General features: G+C 37.9%; 1 gene segment (V, D, J or C); it reads right to left on the reverse strand.

Annotated features, from left to right (window-relative positions):
* Positions 1–7,834: 7,834 nt before the first annotated feature.
* Positions 7,835–8,786, reverse strand: LOC122790570. The segment is given in 2 exon segments: positions 7,835–8,199; positions 8,666–8,786. Coding segments are annotated over 2 exon segments (450 nt in total).
* Between the last annotated feature and the right edge of the window lie 16,178 nt (positions 8,787–24,964).

Consider the following 24,964-nt stretch of genomic DNA (forward strand, 5'->3'; position numbering starts at 1 on the left):
GTTTAGATTATATCTTTCAGACCTATCCTTTTCATCTGAGGTGTTCTACAGTCTGTATGCAGATGACCCAAAATTGGGTAAACTGATTACAGGTGTGACAGATAGGGCACGTCTGCAAAGGAACTTGACTAAATTGACCATTTGGGCACAGGAGAAGAATTTACTGACAAGTACGTCAAAAACTTAGCATATAAGATTTGGGAGAAATAAACTGAATGGTGAATATTTAATACAGCACAAGTGATTGAAACTGTAGATTCATTAAAGGACCTAGGCATATGAATAAATCCTGCTTTGAGTTTTTCTAATCATATCAACCGATTGGTTAATGATAGCTATAGAGCTATAGGTTATATAAAATGATTTATAAAGTCTAGGAAATCAAAAATGATGACGTCATTGTTTCTTAATTACATCAGACCAGGGGCGGCTCGTGGCATCAGACTGCCGGACTGCAGCCCCCTCAGCTAAAAAGAAGAAGAAATGTAAAAAAAAAAAAAATACCTTTGTAGCTGTTTAATATAAAAATTCGAGTCCGCGACTCGGAAGTATGCGCATGCACACTTAACCGCCTCGGGCTGCGGTGGTTTTAAACAGATTTTTTTGTTTTGTTTTGATTGCAGCCCGGTGGTGTAATGAAGGCATCATTGTGATGCCCAGCAGTCTATGCGGTTCCAAACCGCATAGAATTGGAAGGGGCTCGGACTGCAACATCCGCAGGCACGTCATGACGTGCTTGCTGGGCTAAAGGCTGCTGATTGGTTGTTGCTCTCTTCCCGGGCTTTATGTGCTGGGAAAAGAGCGAGAATCAGTCAGTTGAGTTGTGGGCTTGACTTGTGGTGTCCGATTTTATTATTTGGCAATTGGCATTGGATTTTAATTTTTTTTTTTATTTGGGCGGATTTTGTCAGCTGTGCTGTGCAGCCTGTGCTAGCCTAGCCTGAAGGAAGAAGAACAGAAGAAGTAAGAAGAAGAAAGAAAAGAAGTTAGAGAAGAAGAACAGAGTGGAAGGTGCAGAATTAAAGTAAGTATTGTAGCTCATGTAAATGTGCAGAGAATCCCACCCACCCAAGGTAGACACAAGTACTAGAGTGGCTTTTCATCTGTCCTTGATTTTTACAGAATGGTCTGGTTTCTGCATATTTTTTGTACTGTTGATTTATGCTTATTACTCAAAGTGCCTGTTGCTCTGTGTTTAAGTAGCAATACTTTAATGACCATCAGGTAAGCTTGGCTGAGATTGCAAGATGCAAGTAAGCTTTAATAAGCATACTGTTAAAGAATTGCCAACATTGAAAGCCTTTCTGTTGCCATGTAGAGAATACTTAACTAGATAATGTATAAGCCTTGGGTATTGAAATGCATATGCCAGTATTTGTAATAAAGGACAGAATTACATTATTTTAAGAGTCTCATTACACTTGGAGACTTCCAGTCATCTCTGCAGGCTTTACCCGTAAACCAAATGCCAATCGCGTGGTCCATAACCTGTACAGTAATCCTTTTAAGCAATGTATCTTGAGCTTATTTCTTGTTTGCTTTTCATTTTTTACTTTAATCATGTTTTCCCCATGAAACAAGTAGATGTCAGGCAGCAGGTCTTTTTTGGATAAGGAACATTTTTACAAGTGGGGGCATCAGAGATTTCTACTTTCAGTATGTTACTTGTTACCTTAATAAAGCTTAATATAAATTATAATTAGAACTGCAGTGCAAGAAGTGGTTTGAGTTGAGTGCTGCTTGTTTTTTTTATACTTGATTTTGACTGGCATTCCATTAATGTATTTAAAAAAAAGTAATTTATTTTTCATGCCTCACAACCTTTTTTGTTTCCATCTAGATATTACGCTGTCATGCAGCCAATGCATTGAAATATTTTTATTCTTCTACACTTCATTTTGTCTTGATTGGACTCTCATAATGACGGTTTGGCTCCCAGGGCAGTATATTTAGTTTTTGTGGTTTGCTACTACAGGTATGTGTGGTAGGGAATACCTCAGGCTTGAACCCTGTACCTTGTATACAGGTGTTAAAGACCTGAATTCCCTACCCACCACCATTTGTAAAAAAAAAATTCAAATTTTTGCCTCATATTTGATTTTATCTGTTCCTCATAATATATGTGGTTTGTAAATGCTGCAACGCTTGATATTTGATAGTGCAGTGGTAGCATTGTTGCGTCACAGCGGCAGGTTTTCAGGTTTGATTCTTGGCTGGGTTGCCTTCTTTGTGGGGTCTGTATCTTCTCCCTGTGGTTGTATGGGTTTGCTTTTGTGTCCTCCCATGTTACAAAGCATGTCTGCATTATTTCTTCCTGGGCCTCTGCTGAACATTTTTTTTTGTTCCAAGTCAGACTGTCCTGATTAACAAATGTTAAATAAAATTGACAGGCATTTGAATTTCAGACTTCAGGTTTCTAAAGGTTTCATTCCTTGTATATTTGATGGGGCAGTGGTAGTATTGTTGCCTCACAGCTATAGGTTTTCTGGTTTGATTCTTGGCTGCGGTGCCTTCTGTGTGGAGTCTGCATCTCCTCCCTGTGTTTGTGTGGATTTGCTCTGGTGCCCTGTCATTTTACAAAGACGTGTCTGCAGTATCTCTCCCTGGGTCTTTGCTGAAAATTGTTTTTGTTCTGTCAGCAGTAAAATTGACAGGCATTTGAATTTCAGACTTCATGCTCTTCAGAAAATACATAGTAACACAACTGTAACACAACCTTTTATTCTAGCAATTTTCTAAGTTTATAAGATGAATATTTGAAATTTGTCCCTATTTTTGGGACTGTATTCCCCATTATTGGCTTTGTCCAGGTTTTTTGTGCTAAGGTTGACAGCTATGATAAGAACTGAATTCACTGAATATGTTTGAGGGCTGTATTCCCTCATTACTGGGTTTGTCCAGGTATTTTGTACTAAGAGGTTGACAGCTGTGGTGAGAACTGAATTCACTAAATGATAGCCATTTAAGTTTCAGTCTTCCTCTCTTTTACAAAGCAGCTGATTTGGCGTAGTGGTATGTTGCTGTGACTGTTCTGCACAGGGACCTTGGCAGTAAAATGTATGGTGGTAACACAGCATTTTATTCTAGCAACTTTCCAAGATTATACAAGCAATGTTTAATGTGTCCCTGGTTTTTGGGCTTTTGACCCCCCCCCCCAATACATTTTAGCTTTTTCCAGTTTTCTTGTGCTGCGAAGTTGAGATGCAGTTGAGTATTGAGTAGATTTTACAAGGAGCTGAGAGCTGCAGGGGAACAGAAGTTTAGTGTTGCTTAAGTGAAGTTAGTTTGCCTTATTAATGTTGTGTGCTTGCTTTTGATGCAGAAGGCTGTGGGTTCTACTCCCACAAGGGGTGGATGCTGCCGTACTGAAAATGTTCTCCTTGGTGAATATACTAACTATGAGTCTATCAGTTTGCCATCCATTTCCTCTTGCAATATTACTAGCTTATTGTTTTAATGTAATATAGGCAATTTATTCCTGAGGGGCAACAGACACTTTATTTTTCGATGAAACCATGAAATATAAAGGTGTTTGATAGCAGCAACCTCTTCATTAGTTACAGATTTCTTTAATGTGGAATTATTTAGATGACTTTTACTTCTTCAGAGATTGTGCATATTTACTGATAATGGACTGTAGAATTGTGCATATTTACTGATAATGGACTGTAGAATTGTGCATATTTACTGATAATGGTGGACTGTGGAATTGTGCTTATTTACTGATAATGGTTGACTGTAGAATTGTGCATATTTACTAATAATGGTGGACTGTGGAAGTCTGAGTAGACTTTTATGATAAATGTTCTGAACTGGGCAGTTTTGCCATTATGGGTGCATGTGTTTTGTTTCATTGCTTACTGGAAAAATGTTCAAAACAAATTTAAAACGCCCTCTAACAACTCTACTGTATAGTACAAGCAATATAATTTAGTACAATGAGGAAGGTGTATCAAAGAGCACATGTATGTTTCATATGCAAGGGGCCTATGATTTGAAAACAGCCCAAAATTAATCTTTATCTGCCACTGGCAAAATGTATTTTCTTTGAATGTGGGTTTCAATGCTGTTTCAATGAATGTGAGTTTCAAGGGCAGAGAAGTTTTAATGCTAAGTTTTCATTGTGAGACTGCATTGCTTTGTTTAGCAGATGACTTAGTGTTTGTGCTGTAAAATACAAAATAAAACTTTCAAATGAAGTCCAACTCATCATAAAAGTAAAGCAGTATGCACATTAGTGTTTATGGTAAATGGAGTGAAATAGCCAAGTAATGGTTCATTGAAATGGCTGCAGAGGCTCCATTCAACCATGATTTTGTCAGGGGGGAAGGGCAGCAAACTCAGACAGGCCCAGCTGAACTATACCTCCCAACTGTCCAGATTTTCAAAGAATGAATAGATTTTTGCTTCTTATTTTTGGTTTGTTCTTCATAAAATTTGTAGTTTTCTGGCAAATCATTTAGGAATTAAGTCACTAAATATTGATACACTGAGTTTCAGACTTCATAACCTTCAGAAAAATGCATGCTAAAGTAAGAACTGTTATTCTATCAACTGTCTCAATTTATACAAGAGCAATTTTTAGTACTATTTATATGTTCCCCCAATATATTTGGCCTTGTTCAGATTTACTGCATTAACAGGTTGAAAGGTACATGCAAATAAATTGCTTTATAGAATTAGGCATAGCCAACCTCTCAACTGTCCCTGATTTTGGCTCAAAATGTTGTTCATCCCTCTAATAATCCCTCCACAAAATAGCAATTTTGGAAGAAAACATGGAGGGTTTACAATTAAGAAATAACTGTAATAATCAAAGTTATAGATTACTTGAAATGCATGTAGATTCTTTTATTTTGTCTGCTGCTTAAGTTAGCAGTACTAATATTAAAGTGTCCCTTCTTTGATAGGTTCCCAGCTGTATTGTGTGGCTATTTTATATTTTTGCATCACATTTTTGGTCCATTTTTCATAAAATTGTGTTTTTTGGCAAATTAGTGACAAATCACTAAAGACTGAAGTTAGAAAATAATGACAGACATTTGAGTTTCAGATTTTATACCCTTCAGAAAATTCATACTAATGCAATACCTATTCTATTATCTTTCTAAGTTTATTAGAGCAATATTTAAAAATTGTCCTTATTTTTGGGCCTTTGCCCCACTTCTGTGTATGGCTTTGTCCAGATTTCTTGCTCTGTGGTTGAGAGGTATGACAAATGTGTAAGGGCCATCACAGTCAGCCAGAGACATTTCAAATTGTGACATACTTGTTGCACCCCACTCCCCCATGTAGTGGCTCTGGATGTGTCCAAGCAAGGCAAGAAGTTATGCAGTGTAAATGTGCAGTGTGTCCCCCCATCCAAGGTAGACACAAGTACTACAGTGGCTTTTCATCTGTCCTTGATTTTGCAGAACGGTCTGGTTTCTGTCATATTTTTGTACTGTTGATTTATGCTTATTACTCAGATTTATGCTTATTACTCAGAAAGTGCCTGTTGCTCTGTGTTTAAGTAGTAATGCTTTAATGACCATAAGGTAAGCTTGTCTGAGATCGTAAGATGCAAGTAAGCTTTAATAAGCATACTGTTAAAGAATTGCTAGCATTGAAAGCCTTTCTGTTGTTGCCATGCAGAGAATACTTGACTAGATAATGTATAAGCCTGGGGTATTAAAGGACAGGATTCCATTATTTTTAAAAGCTCATTACACTTGTTGGAGACTTCCAGTCATCTCTACAGACTTTACCCATAAACTAAACAGAATGCCAATCATGTGTGGTCCATAACCTGTACAGTAATCCTTTAAGCAGTGTATCTTGAGCTTGTTTCTTGTTTGCTTTTCAGTTTTTACTTTGATCATGTTTTCCCCATGAAACAAGTAGATAGTTGTCAGGCAGCAGGTCTTTTTTGGATAAGAAACATTTTTACAAGTGGGGGCATCACAGAGATTTCTACTTCCAGCATGTTACTTGTACTTTAATAAAGCTGAATATAAATTATAATTAGAACTGCAGTGCAAGGAGAAGTGGTTTGAGTTGAGTGCTTCTTGTTTTTCTTATACTTGATTTTGACTGGCATTCCAGTAATGTATTTAAAAAGTAATTTATTTTTTCATGCCTCACAACCTTTTGTTTCCATTTAGATATTAAGTAAGCTGTCATGCAGCCAATGCATTGAATATTTTTATTCTTCTACACTTATTTTTGTCTTGATTGGACTCTCATAATGATGGTTTGGCACCCAGGACAGCGTATTTAATTAAAGTTAGTTTTTGTGGTTTTGAGCATAGCTCCTCCCCTTTATAGTTGGTCACACCCCTTCCCCATTGACCCCACCCATTAATCTGTCTCCTGCAGCTCCCCTTTGATTTGAAGTCACCAGCAGCCACTGCATCAGACCCAAACTGGAGTATGGAATAAAAATATGGAAACCTTATAAGAAAACAAGCATGAATAAACTGGAAAGTGTACAACAGAAATATGCCAAGGTCATCCATAGATGTAAAAACTTAAGTTATTATGAAAGACTAAAATATCTGAAGTTGTAGTGTCTCTTATACATATTTAAGAGGGGATCTTATTCAGGTATATAGTGCATTTAGAGACAACTACCTCTGAAAATGTTTGTAGTTATCAAAAGGTAGTAGAGAATCATCAGACAACCTATGTAGAAGATCCTATAGGAATGAGAGGTGTACTTATGGGTTCTCTGACAGAACAGCCGATGCATGGAACACACTACCAAATTACCTTAAAGCAAGCACTAATTTAGATATTTTTAAGAACAGCCTGGGCACTTATTATGGGAACAAGTGTTTTGGTATATTAGCAGGTTAGATGAGTATTAACGCTCGTGCTTGAAGTATTTGTATGTATGTACTCATGTGTGCAAATATACAATGGGAGCTAGAATTATTGCTACTCATTTGTTACCTACTTTTCCTATTTAGGGTCAGAGGGTAGTTGAATTTTAAATTATAATATTTTTAGTATTAAACTAGCATTCAGTTTAGTTTAGCAACTTCCAATATTAATGTCATGGCCTTTAATTCTGATTATCTCTTCAGGGAATTTAAAAAAAAGTGATGATAATGCCTGCAACAATGGCATAGACAGAATGAGAGAGAGAGAGAGAGAGTTAGTTTCTGCCCTGCCCACAGCTCGGACACCCTAAGTTCATCTAGCAGCTCAGGAACATGGTGGTGCAGATATCAAGGATGGGCATATCCATCCTGTTTGGGGGATGGGATGCTTCACACACATGACCTGTGCCACCACTGTAATGAATGAGCCTCACCTGGAGAGTGGGGGCTCATCAGGACCAAGGCAGCTGGTGCCAGGAGAGAGATATTGTTGTGGCCTCCTGAGCCTATGAAAGTAGCCCTTGTTTTGTCATGTTGCAGAGTATGTGCATGCAGACAAGGTGGCATCACTATTGGAGTGATGCAAGTGCTCATGTCACCATCAGGAACAGGTTTATATCAAAATAAAAAAAATAGCTCCATACCTTGGATGTCAACTGATGAGAGCACAAAGCACCCCATGCCTGGATGATGGCCACTCTTGGATAAAGGAGGCTTGATGGGTTAGTAGGGCAAAGTCCATCACATGCATGTGATGGTAAGTAGAAAGGGAAGGAAAAACTTTGCAAAAAAGTATTTATTAAGTATCTTGTTATAGCAAAGGGCTTCCTACTTATTTTAAGATACTTTCCCTCTGCAATTTTAAATAAAATAGTTCTATGGCTTCCAAATTCTTGATGAGGGAAACAGAAGAAAAAATACACTGCACATTTTGTTAACTGCTCTGCATCTGTATCTGAAGGAAGCAACATCTAGCTTTGGTTCCAAAAACACCAGCTTAGAGTTTTTTGCTTGATGTTAAGAGGAACATCAGTCACTGTGTCACTCATCGCACAGTAGTAAATTGCCGAGTCAGACAGCTGGGCTCTAGAGATATTCAGAAACACAAATTTCTTGGAAACATTCAAGTGTGATGTGAAACGACCTGCTGTTGCTTCAGTTTTAGCTGTATTTAGGTGTAGATCTAGGTACTTTAAAGGCCCATTTGCTTTCTGCTGATACCAGTACAGATATGGTTGACCTGCTGTTGAATAATTGCAGGATAGAATAGCATCTTTCTCTGCATAAACAGTTTTGCTTGATTCTGCCTGTGTTACTTCATTTCCATTTGTGGTACCTGATAGAAAAAGTCAAGCAAAAAAGAAATATTTTATACATAAATGGCAAGTGCAGTCTGTTTTGTATTAACATTCAATGTACGTGAATCATCTTGCCATATTACTACAGATGTATTATGTGTTAAATATATACAGCTATACAAATGATGACAGTTATTGTACACGGGGTTATGCTATAATGCCATGATCTGATACTTCTTCTATTACTGTTTATGTCTGAGGTTATTTTAAGCTACATTCCAATTACATGTTTAGCACTATCACAGTGCACACAGACCAGAAATGTATAACTGTCTATATCACTGTACTTTGGCTGAAAAGGGTCCTTGTGAATCATGCCATATGAACAATCAAAAAACAGTAAATAAATAAGCATATAAATGCTTAAATACTATATTACTTTCTTACTGTGCTTTAATATTATGATACATTATATAGAATGCAATATAAAAGTATGGAACTTACCTATTAGTAGAATAGTAATATAGACATTATGCCTTAAAATTATATTAATGAAGAATCTAAGAACTGCAGCAGTAAACCTGAGCATGTTTACCAAAAGTTAATACTGTTTTGTCTAGAGAAGGAAAATTCCTGCCCTTTTAATTAAACTGTTGTTGATGGAACAGAGCCAACTATATATCCACCACATTTTAGAAGTCACATTACTCACTTCCGTTCAAAGCATCAAACACTGTGTGGTTTAACTCTGTGCTGCCCAGAGCATGATTAGTAGCTGTGAACTAAAGGGGCAGACCTATGAGGAAGTGAAGTCATTAAGTCAGATAATAAAACAAACAACTGAAGGTAGATTGAGGTGGTTCAGAAATGTAAACTCACTGCATACACAGTGCCCTTGAAAAGTGGGTATTCTGAGATTCTTTTATCTTCGGAAGGATAATGTGCCTCAAAATTATCTAGCTCAGTTAACAGAAAGAATCAGTTGAGCTTAATTCTCTTTAAAGGCATGCAGATAGCATTATGCAGCTACTCCCCCCTACTGACAACTTTAATTATTACATTATAGGCATTCAAAGAGATTTCTTTCAGTACAGAAGGATCGCTGTGATATAGACTAGTCAAGGCAGAATCAGTATTGAGGTATTTACCTGAGGTACCTCCTTCCCTCCTTCTACAAATTCATGTCAGTGGAGAAGGTCAGCAGATCCTGAATCAGTAATCCTTGTTTAAAGCATCAGATGAGAACAGACCCAGTCAGGAAAGGGTAGTGTTACATACTCTTCAGATACGCAAAGTAGATAATTTCATATAGAACCCTTTTACACACCTCTCAACTGTACAGATTTTCGCAGAATGTCCAGATTTTTGGCTGTTTTTCATAGAATTATAGTTTTCTGTCAAATTAGTGGCAAATCATTAAAGACTGGAGTTAGAAAATTATGACAGACATTTGAGTTTCATACTTCCTACCCTTCAGAACATTCACTCTGATGCAAAACCTGTTATTCTATCAACTTTCTAAGTTTATAAGAGCAATGTTTAAAAGTGTCCCTATATTTGGGCCTTTGTCCCACTTTTATTTATGGATTTGTCCAGATTTCTTGCTCTAAATGGTTGAGAGGTATGTATATTTTGTAGTATGTTATAATCTGCATCCTTAGATGATCAGAGAATTTATTCACCGTATTAAGTGAAATAAATTAATTTTATATCACCATAAAATTAATTAGTGAGTTTTTAAAAATGCAAGTTATTCCTTTCTCTTATTCCCCTCACAAGGGAAACCATTATTTGGTCATCACTACCACTGATCCTCAGGACTTCTGCTGCTAGTTTGTCTTTGATACCCTAAGTCTGGCATAACAACTCCCATGTGCTTAGGTAAAATGTTCAATTGCTTAGTCCACCTCCTGGCATAGTGAGTGGGAGGATGTGAAGAAGTCATCATAAAATGCTAATGGTGATTACTTTAGATATCCTTAACCTTTCTCCATAGAATGGTCCCTGTGCATTAATACTAGGCCAGTCATCATAGGTGCGCTTCTATATGGGGACCACTGAAAGTATCTGGACCTCCTCACTGTGGTCCTATTTCTCTTTAAATTACTGTCTTGCTCCCATCTTCCAGCAGGACAGCACTGCACTGCCACATCTTTCCTACTGCCATTGGCTGTTATCCCTACCTACTTAATCTGATAGCTCTTTTGCCTGTTCGTTCATTGAACTTTTGACTCTGTAATGAGTATACTGGTCTGACAAGTTTTCTGCTCATATTTAATCTTTTTTTTTTTTTCATCATCCCAGCTGTGAAACTTTTTGTAGCTATTCTTTGACAAGATATGTACTTCATCTTCTTTTATATAAAAACTATTTCTAGTGTCAGTGAAAGAAATTGCTAGAATGAGATCATTCCTTTATAAATACTAACATCTTATTTTTCATGCAGATCTCTTCAATTTAATATTAAAACAGAAAAAAGGGTGGCATTCTCTGTGTGACACATTTTAGATGAGCGTCCTCTCATGGCCTTGTTGTCTGGCACTTAGTGCAGAGGACTAAGTTAATGAGCTATTACAAGCTGCTTCCTGTGATACAGAGTTTGATTCCCATAGTCTCCATTTGCCTAATAGTATGACTTTGAGCAAGCCACTTAACCAAATAGTGCTCCCTTGCTGATCCTGAAAGAGGTCCATGTGGATCAATCCATGATAAATAAATCATAAAGATGATAATTTTATTTATGCAATCATTTTAATTTTTATATTTCTAGAGAATGTAACCTCAGCCATCATTTCATGACTTGTCCAGAAATATGCACTCTCTGGAGTTGAAGTGCGGATACACTTGGGGATATTAGGGTGTACAATTCCGGGGTGGCCACGGTGGTGCAGCGGTTAGCGTTGCCACCTCACAGCAAGAGGTTCTCTGGTTCGATTCTCGGCTGGGGTGCTTTCTGTGCAGAGTCTGCATGTCCTCCCTGTGGTTGCGTGGGTTTCCTCCGGGTGCTCCGGTTTCCTCCCACATCCCAAAGACATGCTGTAGGTGGATTGGGCACTCTAAATTGGCCCTAGGTGTGAATGCATGCGTGTGTGCGCCTTCTGTGGAAGGCTGGGCACCGGGCTGGCAACTCGACATCGTGAAACTCCACTGCCAATCATGAGCGGACAAGTGATCCGCTGTGGCGACCCCTAACCGGGAAAAGCTGAAAGAAGAAGTAGGGTGTACAATTCCAAACATTCTGACCATGCCTATGGTGGAAACTGATGCAAACATTGCATTCCCATGCAAATGATATTGAGCAGACATTACTGCTTCCTGCCCATCTTCTAATCCCACTCCATAATACTGGCATTGCATACCAGTCAACATCCCGGACTGCTCTATGGCTCCTGTATGTGATCTAATGTACAAAGACTGTCGTGTTATCACCTGAACAAGATGAACCCAGACTATCTTTTATCAAACACTCCAGCTATTCCAATATAAAAAAGTAAAACAATTACCTGATTCTTATTTAGCATATCCGGCTTAGTAAATATTATTAAGCAAAAACTAAAGTGCAGTGTTCAAGCTTTCATACAATGGTGCTTCTTCAGGTATTAAGAAGCCATTCTAAAACCATCCATTTAAATAACTGGTTAAAACTACATGACCGTATCAATTACAAAGGTAGTTGTAATTTTAAAGCAACAGTTCACTTTTCCTCCCTTGTTGTTTACATTTCATTGCTCGATTTATGTAATAGGACCACTTAATCCAGGAAGTACATCTCCCCTGAACATAGTTATCCATCTGTATTCAGCATATTCTGTCTTTGTTTTTATATTGCCTCCTTTTAAACAATCATATATACATCGCATTTACTCAAAAGTGAATGTGTGTATCATCTTTCTCTAGCTGATGTTTGTAAAGGGCATTTGTATTAACCTGACACTTTATATCTGAGAGATCACAAATGCATTCCTGAACTTTCCTATTTCATTTAACAATACAGAAAGCTGGGTATATTTTACCAGTGGCTAGATATACAATACTTGTAGAATATTTGAAGAATCACTTTCAGCATAATTCTTAAATAAAAATATTTATTAGTTGTACTGTTTATAAAAGAAATATATGTTCCTTACAGCATTGCTTTTTTTAATTACTTGCTCTCTTATAAACTAATACGGCTGTACAGGTAGCTTAGCATGAAAAGGGTCTTCAGTTTCACAGATCCAGCCAAAGAAAATGCATATTTGCTTGTACAAAGTGTGTTTTGTAAATATGTAAATAAGGTTAAATCTCTTATATTCCCTAAAATTAATAAAGACACACACCTTCAATTTTGCAGTATTGCAATGTATATATGAAAGTTTAAGAGGAGGTAATATAAAAGCAAACATGGTATATGCTAAATATAGATGGATAACTATGGTTAGGGCAGATGTATTTCTTGGATTAAATGGTTCTGAAAAAACAGCGTTGATATTTAGACAATAAGGGAGATAAAGTGAATTGTTGCTTTAAATTGCAACTACCTTTGTAAATAATAGCATCATAGAATTTTAACCAGTTATTTAAATGGATGGTTTTAGACTCACATTTTAATATCTGTAAGGTTTACTGTTGTATCGAGGCTTGTACTTTGTATGGTTCCTAAACTGGATCTGTTTTTCTGTTTTTGTATCTTAAGTTGGATTTATTGTTTTTTTTTTTTTTTTTTTGCTTAAAGATTTATAAAATAATAGTTAAAGAGAGTGGTTGGTGCCTTGGTGTTTAGGCAAGTTGCAAATTGCGAAATGGTGTTCTTGGTATCACATGACAATGAGTTAAATGTAGAAATTAAAGTTATTAAAGTTTTGATTTGGCTAAGAAGAATAAAAGTGAAGTTCCTCCTCATGAAATCAGACGTAACAGACCCCAGTAGCTGTTGGATTTCAAGTGGCAGGTTAGAGGACAGTGATAAAAAACAGTGAAGGCAGAAAAGAAGGCGTTATAAAATTATTTTCAGAAACCTTGATGATAATTCTGGATATGAGAGTAAGCTGAATGGGAAGACTGTACATTTGGAACAAAAAGTAGTGAACTGTCTGGCAGGCATTGCTTAGCAAATTAAGGATAACATATGAGGTAAAAATGCCTAGCTAACTCCTTACAGATATGGATCTATCTGTGTACAAAAAATAATATATAATATAAACAGGAAAAAGTGACAGATCCATGAATGAGACAGCATATACAGAACAGGAGACGATATACAAGATACGTGGGAGCAATTGGAGGAGCATGCTTAGTGGTTTGAATCGGTGAGTTTTGGGGTGTTAGGGGATATCTGTGGGATCTGCAGGAGAATGGAGGAGGTTCCAAGTAGAATAAAGGCACTGGAGATAGTACTGGACTGGCTAGTAAAGGGAAAAATGGGAGGACTGGAACTGGATAGAATGCAGCAGGAGGCCAGCGGGCAGGATTGGGGTGAGAAATCATAAAGGGGAGAAAGGCAAAACTTATGAGGGTACATTTAGAAGATGCAAGAGGATGAGTCCAGTCACAGAGAGACTGGGAGATGTAGCCAGGAAAGAGGGTCCAAAGAGAAGAAAGATAAAATGGAAGGGTAGATGCAGACAGCAGTGACATATAATAAAAGTGAAATAGAAGACACAAGTGGCCGTACAGGAGTCAACACACTGGTGGTAGATTGGAAGGTAAAAGGGAAAGAATGGTCATGCTGCTTGTGGGGATAGGACAGGAGGACTGGGAAATGGATTAGGTAAGGCACCTATAGAGAGATAAGCAGTGCAAACAATGAGAATGGCTTTTAGCTGTGGAGCTACAAGGGAAGTTTTCAATTAGAAGTGACATGGGCCAAGAAGTAAAGTAAACGAGAGCTGATAACGAAGACAGTGACGAGGGCTTCAATGTATGGAGACTCAGTTATCAACAAGATTAAGAGTTTTGACAAATGGCCTAGTGAAGCCAGATTAAAGTGCAGCCATTTTTGGTGCCTGTGCTTCACAATGTCATCACCAAGGGGGTGAGCATGCACATCATGGTATATGACAGCATTAATGTCTAGCCAGAAGAGACAGGTGAGGAGGTTCTGTGTAGCACAGGGGGTAAGGTAGAGGGGTACCAGGCTAGGACAGTGGACATAGTATTTTGAGACAAGAGAGGGTTAAGGGGTATAACAAACATCTGTTGCACTAAATAAGAAATAAGGGCTTTGGCAGAATGGGGGAATCTGACAGAAATATAAGTTCTGTGTCTGGGACACTCTACATCTTAGCCCAGAAGGGGCAACAGTACATAAACCTAGATTGCAAAGGTTCATAAGTTCCTTCTAGGCCTAAGGCCAAAGGAGACCATGATGAAGATCAGCCACATTACCCAGTACTGGTGGAAGAATAACAATGTCCCCCATTAAGTAGTCTTTATATCTCCTGGAAAAAATTTGCAGTCACTCATCCAGTCATTCAGTCCGGTTTGAAGGTTGCCATGGAAATACTATGCTTGATAGGTAAGGGCAGCTTGTCCCAGAGACAAGACTCCTCTGGGTTAGACATCTGTCATGCCATCTGGCGTAGTTCATGTTGTAGTGCAGTTTCATAACTCCAGAAAGGGGGTTTGCTTTGCCACGGAAGGACTTCATAGGGTCCTAGGTCATTCCTAGCACAGAAGGCTGGGCAGAGATTACCCCCAGAAATCTTTACTGAATGGAGGGACAGGGCTTTTAGTCTATCAGAGCAGCTAAGGCTATTGAGACCAGAGATCTTTAGCTGAGGTTTCTCAGACTAGTTTAGATGTTTAACAAGGTACATGCTGAAAGGAGCATAAGTCTAAATATGGGCCTAATAAGGAATGAATAAAGTGGGACCATAACTCCTTTTGACATTGAGGAGATATCATGAAGAATAAGTTGTGCAAGGCAGAAGGATTTTCTAACCACCACAAATACATGGTGGTAAAGCAGACTCTGATATCAACATATGTGCCGGAGCCCTTGATAACTGTCAGATTTAAGGGGAATGTCACCTATAAAATAAGCAGTACTGATGTCAAATTTGTGAAAAGATAATGATTAATATACCAAACATTTGTTTGGTCCTGCCCTTGCTGGAGAATTTGAATATCAGAATGGGATATATCTGCCCCTGGTTTGCAAACATCAGCAAACTTAGTTAGCCAAAGTCCCTCGATATTGGATTCAGTAACACAGAAATATATGCTAGACAAGATAGGAACCAGGACAGAGTCATGTGGAATACCACTGTTGATATTTTTCTTGTACAGCAAATACCCCTAGCCTTAGCAGTATGTATTCTGTCAAATACCTAATTACAAATCTAGCAAACTATGTATGTGTTAATATTGAGCTGGGAGAATTTGTCAATAATCTGAGCATGAAGGTTGGTGTCAAAAGTCTTGACGTGGTCTAGTTAAGCAGTGTGAACTGTATGCTCCTTATTCATGACCTCAGTAACCCTTTCCATAGAACTCAACCATGTTGAGCTGGCATGATCGATATTTTACAAATAAATAAATAAATAAATAAATAAATAAATAAATAAATAAATAAATTTTGTAACTTTTGATCTGACTTGCATGCTGAACTTCTACAATTCAAATAGACAACTTTAGTCCTCCAACAAAGCCTTAATTGAAACCATCACATGCAAAAACAACTCCGGGGAATCGCTATTTGGCCATGAAATATTCCACCTGACCTCAGACTACAAAACTCCACACCCTCCTTCAAAAACCTACTTAAAACATACCTCTTCACCAACCATCTATGCACCTGTAATTGACCCTCTGAAGCCTCGTCCGCTTACTATTTCTACACCCCATCTGTCCTGGACAACAACACAAACAACACCATCTAACTATACCTATCCATGCATGAGCAATAACCTGTATATGAGTGTATGTGTGTGTGTGTGTGTGTGTGTGTGTGTGTGTGTGTGTGTGTGTGTGTGTGTGTGTGTGTGTGTGTGTGTGTGTGTGTGTGTGTGTGTGTGTGTGTGTGTGTGTATATATATATATATATATATATATATATATATATATATATATATATATATATACATATATATACACACACACATTATATATATAAATATATTATAGTGTGTGTGTATTTAAGTGTATGCATATATATGTATGTATACTCTTGCATGTATATTTGCTTGAATGTATATATGGAAAACTTAAACATTTATATACTCATATTCAATTGTGAAATATCTTGCAATGCTCTTGCAGGTTCTTATCTACTCTCATTGTATATTCTGTACACTTGTATTTTAACCAAAAGAGGGAATATCCTCTTATTGTATACTAATGTATGCTACTACTCTGTAATGCCTCTCTTGTAAATTTTTCTTCTCTCTGTAAACTTATGGAGTTTTCCTCCCCAGGTCTCTGCTGAAAATGGACACTTGTTGTCCAGTCGGCCTATCCTGGCAAACAAATGTTAGATAAATAAAAAGAAATATCCAGATCATATAAAATCTACTGTCATTGATTATTAGCTCAGCTATAACATGCTCCAAAGCCTTGCAAATAATACTAGTTAGACTAATAGGCCTGTAATCCCCTGGGTTAGTAGAGAGATAACTTTTATTTAAGGGCACCACAAATGTCATTCTGTCCACCTTGGGGACACAAACACAACTATTTTACATAATCAAACTCTTAAAAGTTTGAATGTCATATGGTCGATACCATATGATTGAACTTTTAAAAGTTCGAAAATGTAATAAAAAATAAACCAAAGAAAATCCTACCTGAGTGGTTTAAGTAGGGGGGCAAGCCCCCCCATGCACCCCCTACACCCCCCACACTTTAAATATACCAACTCTGAGATCGCACTACAGTGTAGAAAAGGGAAATCTTCCCATTCTGCACTCTCTGTTGAAACATTCAAACTTTTAAAAGTTCGATCATATGGTGTCAGCCATATGACGTTCAAACTTTTAAGAGTTCGACAATGTTATATAGACCCGAAACAAACAGCGTAGAGACACAAGATAAAGAGTCAATGGAAGAGTATTGCTAGGTGGGTCATGTTTCTTAGCAGGTATATGGGGATAATGTCAGAACCAATGGCATTAGTATTTTAATTCTGGAAGGTCCTAAATGGACATGGTCTAAATTGAGGGAAAATGAAGGGATGGAGAGGAGAATGACTGGCATGAAGATGGAACAGAATTTGTCTACAAGAATATTAACAATGTCCTTTGTGGTCAGATAGGAAGATACCACTAGAGATAAGTTCAGTACAGAACTGGAGTTTACTTCTAAGCTTGCTCATACATCTGAAGGAGGTTTTATACTTGTCTTTTGAATTAGCTGTAATCCTAAGTTCATAGCTGGTGTTACATTTCCTTATCATAAGTTTGGAGAGACTTACTTATCAGTTTTAATTCTCCTTAATAATGATGAATTGGGCATTTGTAATGATGTCCAGAAGCTTTTCAATTTCTTTAAATAGTTTGCTGATGTGATACTTTCACCATATGGGCTTAGTTCTAAACTTGCCACCACACTTATACCATGTTTGTACAGATGTCTTAATGTAGCTCTCAAAGAAAGAGCAACATTCAGAGCCGTAAGCAGCATCCTCAGTTACAAGGTTTGCTGGGGAGCTATTCAACTTGTGATTATCCATAAGACAAGTATATAATAAGTAATTGGTTTTAGAATAGTCCCTGAATGTAGGGGACGTATTATAGGCAACAAAACAGGTTTTCATAGAGACAGTCAGAGCAAGATATAATAACTTGACTTGTGAAAGAGTAATCTGGGGCAGTGCAATTAGTGGAAAGTAGTGGTATATTGTGGTGGTGGTGGTGGTGGTAGCATTGGACAAGTGTATTCATATTTACAAAGCCCAGAAATACCTGATCATATTTTCTATTGGTAGAAAATGTTTGCCTGTTTGTATGCAGATAGTCGAAGTTAACTTTTCAAGGATGAGACCTTTAAACGAAGATGTAAAGGAAAGCAGCGTCACATAAGCTAAAGGGGGCTGCAGATACTGTGGCAGCTGACAGAATAAAAGAACATAGCAGAAAAAAACAAGCAAAGATGACTCAGAGCATGTCAGTGTATTATTACTATGCTTTGCAAGAAGTCTGCAGATAATAAAGGAGATCTGCAAGCATTGATATGAGAGACACTTATGGACATTGCTCATATCACAGAAACATAGGCCAGTGACAAGAGGGGCTGAGAGGTCTAGATATATGTTGTTCAGGAAGCTGGATGGAGGTAGCTGTCTACATAAAGACAAACATCAAATTAAAATAGAATCTTATGAAATGAGTTAAGGGGTGAGCATGATCAGATACTAGGCTTGGTGCATTTATTTATTTATTGCTTGATGGTGCCCTGAGGGTTGAAACAGAGGAGTAGGGTCATGCTGGTGTATTAGCACAGTGGATCAGTATGCAAAAATAACAAGGGTGGATGAGCAGAGACGGGAGGAAAGAATAAAGGTATAAGTAGATGAAGATGGTTATACACATGATAATCTGATTCTACCAGGAACAGGTTTGAAGATTCCCATCTCAAAGGTACAAAACAAAAGGAATTGACTGCAGTCATGGACTATGAGGGGTTTGCTCAGCTGATGTCGCCATAATTGTTGAATGTGTAGCTTTGCGTGAAGAGATTAGCAAATGTGTATTTAAATGAGAGTTACATCTAAAGGGATAAGTGTAATAAATGACCTTCTGACTTGAACAATTCATTAAATATTATTGAAGACTGCACTTCGTGTGCTATGGCTTGTCTCTTGACAATGTTGAGCATATACATGTTCTCTGAGTACTTATATGAAATAGTATTAAAAATAAAAAAAAACATCATACTGGAAATAATCCTTACCAATTGCTGTTCATAGGTTCATAGGTGTTTACTAGGCTAATGACCACAAGGGCTTTTTAAGCCTAGCCATGCATCTCAGATCTCTGACAAGTCCTGATACCCTTGACAAGTGTAAGCATGGGCCTGGGAGATGAAACATTTGCAGGTTGTCTGTGTTCATTAGAGACATAGGTGCCAAATCAGGGATGAATTTCCAGTTTCCCTTCCAATTTTCTAAGTTGCACTTGAATTGGGATAGAGAGGAACTCTGCTTCACATGGATGGGGAGCCTGTTCCATAGATGGGGTAGCCTTGGGGATACATACCCATCTCTCCAGCAGGTTATATTTATATCACAGGCAAGGTTTAAATCTTTACAATGGGTAATTCTAGTGCTGTTTGTTTTGTGGATATGAGGAAGGTCCATCAGAGTGGGGTCTGACAATACCCTGTATGCCAGGCATAGATCTCCCCTCAAAAGCCTGTAGGGGACAGACTACAGGGATATGACCTTGAGGCAGTCTGCATAAAACATTTTACTTATGCCCTGTATTCTTTTGTTGAGGAACATCTGTGGACGTTCCAACTGTTGTATATGCCTGGTTAGGTACAAAGCAAAGAGGACATTGTACTCAATGATAGGTCTGATGAATGCCAAATATAGTGGAACAATGAATTCCTTGGACTTAGATGTCATACCTTTGTTTATAAGTTGCACAACATAGAACAATTTCCTCAGCACTGTAGACATGATTGTCAAAGGCTAGATGACTATCTATGTGTATCCCTAAGTCCCTGACTACTGGGCCAACTCTAAGGGGTGTGTTATTACAGGGATGGATGACTTTCCAAAGGATACTATTATGCATTTCTTGGCATTTATTTTTAGTCCATGGCTTCAACACCAGTTGTTCGTCTGTGTCAGCTTTTTCTGGAGAACATTTCTGTCAGTGTGAGATTCAATAACAGCTCCTTATTTGCAATCATCTGCAAATTTAGTCAGTCAGAGACAACTGACATTGTCATTGACTTCTGAGAAGTAAATGACAAAAAGGAGTGATCCAAGGACTGATCCCTGAGGTACTCCGCTTTTGACTGGCCTCTTTGTAGAGGTGGACTCCTCAGTTCTAACTTCCTGAGTCCTATCTATGAACCAGTTGGTTGGCCACTGGGTGACATATGGGTTTTAACCTAACCTCTTGAGTTTGTCAACAATGCCCAAGCGTGGTATTGTGTCAAATCCCTTGGCCAGGTCAAGCTTGGTAGTGTGAATGATTTTGCCCTCTTCCATTGCATTGGTGACATTCTTAAAGAAGTCCACCAGGTTGAGTAGGCATGATCTGCCCTTGATGAAACCAAACTGGGTTAGGTCCAGTGTCTGGAGGTTTTCTATATCTCTATTGTTCATCTTTATGATAATTCTTTCCATGGCTTTACATATAAGACTAGTGAGACATATGGGTTTGTAGTTTCCAGGGTCTGTAGATGGCCCACCTTTGAGCAGAAGGATTAATGTTGCCTTTCTCCATTCATGAGGCATGAAGCCTATTTGTAGGATACAGGTAAATAGTAATTCTAGAGGTCCTGATAGGTCATGTTTCATGCTGTTTAGAAGGCATCCTGGGATATTGTCTGGGCCCATTGATACAGTGTTCTTGGTCTTGAGAGCATTAAGGACCTGTTCCTTAGTGATAGCAGGGGGAGTTATATTAGATGATATTTTCTGAGGGAAGGTTGAGGGGAGAGAGGGATATAGTTGGAGCTAAATTTATAGCCATGAGGTTTGCTATATCTTTTGGCTCAGTATCGTTGGCTCCATTTACAATGAGCTCTGCACACAATTTTGTATTGCTTTGAGGTTGCATTGTGGACATAGCTAAAGAATACATGGTGGTTCTCCTTAGCCTGGGAGGCCAAACTTACCTCAAATTTGGCTTTGGTAGACTTTATTTGTCCTCTGACTTGTTTGTTTAGTTTGATGAGAGTGCTTTTATCCTGCTGGGTACTGTACCTCCTAATTTTTACCATGATTTTCTTCCTTCTGTTATACAGCCTATTGAATTTGTGATTCCACTAGGGTGTCTTGTTTTTTGAGTTAGTTCTGTACTTCTTCCTGGCAGGTACAGCTGCCTCTATACAATTATTAACATGCTTGTACAAGGTTTCTGTGAACAGTTCTGCATAGTCAGCAGTGTTCTCAGGCATTATGGGGGCTTTAAATTTTGACAGGTTCTCACTTAATAGCAGAAGGTTAGCCTTAGAATAGTTCCTGAATATTCCAAGTTTAGCTGGGAGTCCATGTTTTAATTTTACTTCAAAGGATACCATTTTGTGGTCTGACCTTCCCAGGGCAGGCATTACCCTAGGATTGTGCAGCATTGTCCCATATTAGTGAGGACCAGATCCAGTATGGGTGCACCCCTGGTTGATGTATTAATTATCTGGTCCAGGTAGTTTATGTTTACAAAATGCAGGAATCTCTGTGCCTGTGTATTTGGTGTCATATAGGATTCTCAGTTAATAGTGAGGTAATTAAACTAACCAATGAATATGGCACTGGCTTGGATGATTAGTGTTTCTGATAAGTTTATGTACATGGGATGGGTTTCCTGGGTCATACAGGGGGACCAACAGATTGAAAGGAAGTGGTACTGGATTTTGCCTATGGTGATTTGAATGTGGAGTAGCTCAAGTGCATTTTCCTGTTTGACCAGCCTTGAAGTATATTTATTTTTCATGTAAAATGAGACACCTCCACATTTAGTCCTTGCCTGTGAAGTAGCTGGCTTAAATGTGTGGAAGGCATTATAACCCATGCCTTTAAACCATGTCTCAGTGACCGCAAAGACATCAGCACTCTCTAGGGTAAAGATAGCTTCTAGGGAGTGGAGTTTTTTGTTTACTCTCCTAGCACTGAGCAGTAATACTTGCTTACCCATTTCTTGTTTTCATCTTTTTGTTGTTGCTACCATGACATAGGCTTAGGGGGAAAAAATCAGCCATTTTTAATCTCATTTTGTATTTGAAAGTTGATTAAAAAATACAGTCTTGTTTACCTGCACTTTAAAATAAAAACATACATTCCTGTTCACATTTTCATAGTTTTCTTCAAATAAGGAGTATAATATTAAAGGATTTTGACACAGGCCTCTTTGTCCTTGCAAACAGTATTCCATTTTATAGTCTATCACTGAATTACCAATTCCATGGCTGCATTGATTAGATATTGGGCTCAGACAGTCTACGTGTCATCTATGAATATATGCAAAGCTTCATGGAAAGTTAGAGTATTGAAATCTTTTGATTCAATGATCTGAACAGTTTATTGTTGTATACTGATTTTAGTGTTATTATTTAAAAGCCAGAGAAGGCACAGTGCACAACTTCCTATCATTTCACAGGTGAGAAAGCAGTCGATGTATTTTACACTTTTAGCTTTTAGAAGGAAGTGAGATAGACTTTCTGTATTAAAGGACATATTTCAAGATTATTGCAAGCAAAAACACTTCAAAAACCTTTTTGTGTGTATTAGTGCCATTTTATTGGCTAGATTATTGCAAGCAAAAGAATCATCATATATAAGATATCCAATGTTCATTTTCCACTAAAGGATATGGATTTGAAATGACCATAGGTGATTTTTGTCCTTGGTTTGAAACACAAAGTACAAGAATTTTAGTTTGGGAGTTTTCAAAATGTATTAATAAGCGACATGATTGGGTGCAGAATCAGAATAGGCAGATTATTAAGAAGCTGATTACACAAAAAGCATTATGAGTAATGTAAACTGTGTGGGTTTCAAGAATGCAGTTGAAGTATATACATTAGGAAATTAAAATATATAAAATAAAAATGGAGTGAAAATAAGAGCAAAATAAAGTCTGTAACTGATAAAAATAATAATAAAAAATAGAATTGTAGTGGTTGCATGGTATCCAAGACAGCTTCTGCTAATAAGGTGTACCTAGTTAGGTAGTATTTTGAATCTCACTGCAGTCAACTGGTGTGCGTTTGTGTGTGTCTAGTCAAAGAAGTATAAATGTGTGTCCTACTGTCAGCAATACAGTCCCGTGGAGTACAGATATTTTGACAGACATACATGACTAACCATCCATTTCATTCAGGCCTCCAAAATCATCACTCAACATCCATTGATGATGTAGTCCACTATAACTTGTCCAACAGCAATGTAAAATTCAGACTTGTGCCATGGAGCTTGCATTAAGTGCTGAGTTCTTTAGCTTTTCAACCAAGTTAGGAAGGGGTTCCAATTTTATTGCTGTCAACTTGTGTGTGTATGTGTCTTCAGAGAAGCATAAGTGTTCATCTTACTGTCAGCAATATGGTCACTTGGAGTGCAAATAATTTAACAGACATACATAGCTAACTGTCCAGTTCATGCAGGCCTACCAACATCATCGGCAACATCCAGTGATGATGTCATCCACTATAAAGTGTCCAGCAGCATTGTAAAAGTCAGACTTGTGCCATGACACTTGCATTGCTTACTGAGTTTTCTAGCTTGTGTACCAAGTTAAGTAGGTGTTCTAATCTCACTGCAGTTAACTGGTGTGTGTGTGTGTGGGTGTGTGTGGGTGTGTGTGGGTGTGTGTGTGTGTGTGTGTGTGTGTGTGTGTGTGTGTGTGTGTGTGTGTGTGTGTGTATGTATGTGTACATAGAAGACCATAATTGTGTATCCTGCCATCAACAGTACAGTACCATGGACTAAAATTATTTTGACAATCATACATGCCTACACATCCATGTCATACAGGTCTCCCAATATCTTCTCTCAAACATCCAGTGATGATGTTGTCCACTCTAAATTTTCCAGGAGCATTAAAAAACTCAGAATTGTGCTATGGCACTTGCATTAAATACTGAATTCTCTACCTGTTGTAGGTAGGAGTTCTAACGTCATTGCAGTCAACTGATGTGTATATGTGTAGTCAGAAGAAGATAAGTGTGTATAGTATTGTCAGCAATCCAAACTCATAATGAACAAATAATTTTGACATGGCTACCCAGCAATGTCAAAAAGGTCTCCCAACATTTTTTCTCAAACAACCAGTGAGGATGTCATCCAATCTAAATTGTCCAGCTGCATTACAAAAGGCAGAATTGTGCTGTGGCACTTGCATTAAATACTGTGCTATATAAATATTTAGGCAGGGGTTCTACTCTCACTGTGGTCAACTGGTGTGTGTGCATGTTTGTGTTCACTTGGTTGACATCCAATAGACCAATTTACACCAGCATGTAAGATACTCCAACTACAATCTTCTTCTCACCAGACACTGCTGATGTTTTCGCCTGTAAATTGCTGTCTGACACATTAAAAGCCAGACTTGTGCTGAGACACTGGCATTAAGTACTGTGCTCTGTAAATAGGTAAGGGTTTTAATCTCACTGCAGTCAACTGGTTTTAGTGTGCATTCAGCAATTAATTTGGTGATAATTTTAGAATGATATGTGAGTCCACAGCTATGTCAGACACTACTATGAACATCTTCTTTTAACATACACTGATGATGTCATCCTGTATAACATGCACTCTGACAGTATTCAAGACAAGCCTGTGCTGTGGCAGTAACATTCAGTACTGTATTCTCAAACTACTTTACCTAGATATATACAGGTTCTAATCTGACAGCAGGCAACCTGAGTGTATATACATCCAAATATTACTTTTGAGGCAATTTTACACAGAGATGTGACTCCACACCCATATCAGACACTCCTCTTAATGTGTTCTTCTCAGCATACTATAATGCTATCATGCTTCATAAAGTGCAACAGACAGTGATACAATCAGACATATGTGGTGGTTCTAGTGTTACATTGAACGGTATTAATCTTCGATACCTACACAGGTGTAATATTCAAATCAGGCCCAGTCTACTGTTGTGTGTGTGGTACATTAAGGTCATTGTATGATCTTTGGAATCACTGTTC

The sequence above is a fragment of the Protopterus annectens genome, chromosome 16.part0, assembly GCF_019279795.1.
Source record: "Protopterus annectens isolate FY-2018-M chromosome 16.part0, PAN1.0, whole genome shotgun sequence".
In the NCBI taxonomy this organism is placed as follows: Eukaryota; Metazoa; Chordata; order Ceratodontiformes; family Protopteridae; genus Protopterus; species Protopterus annectens.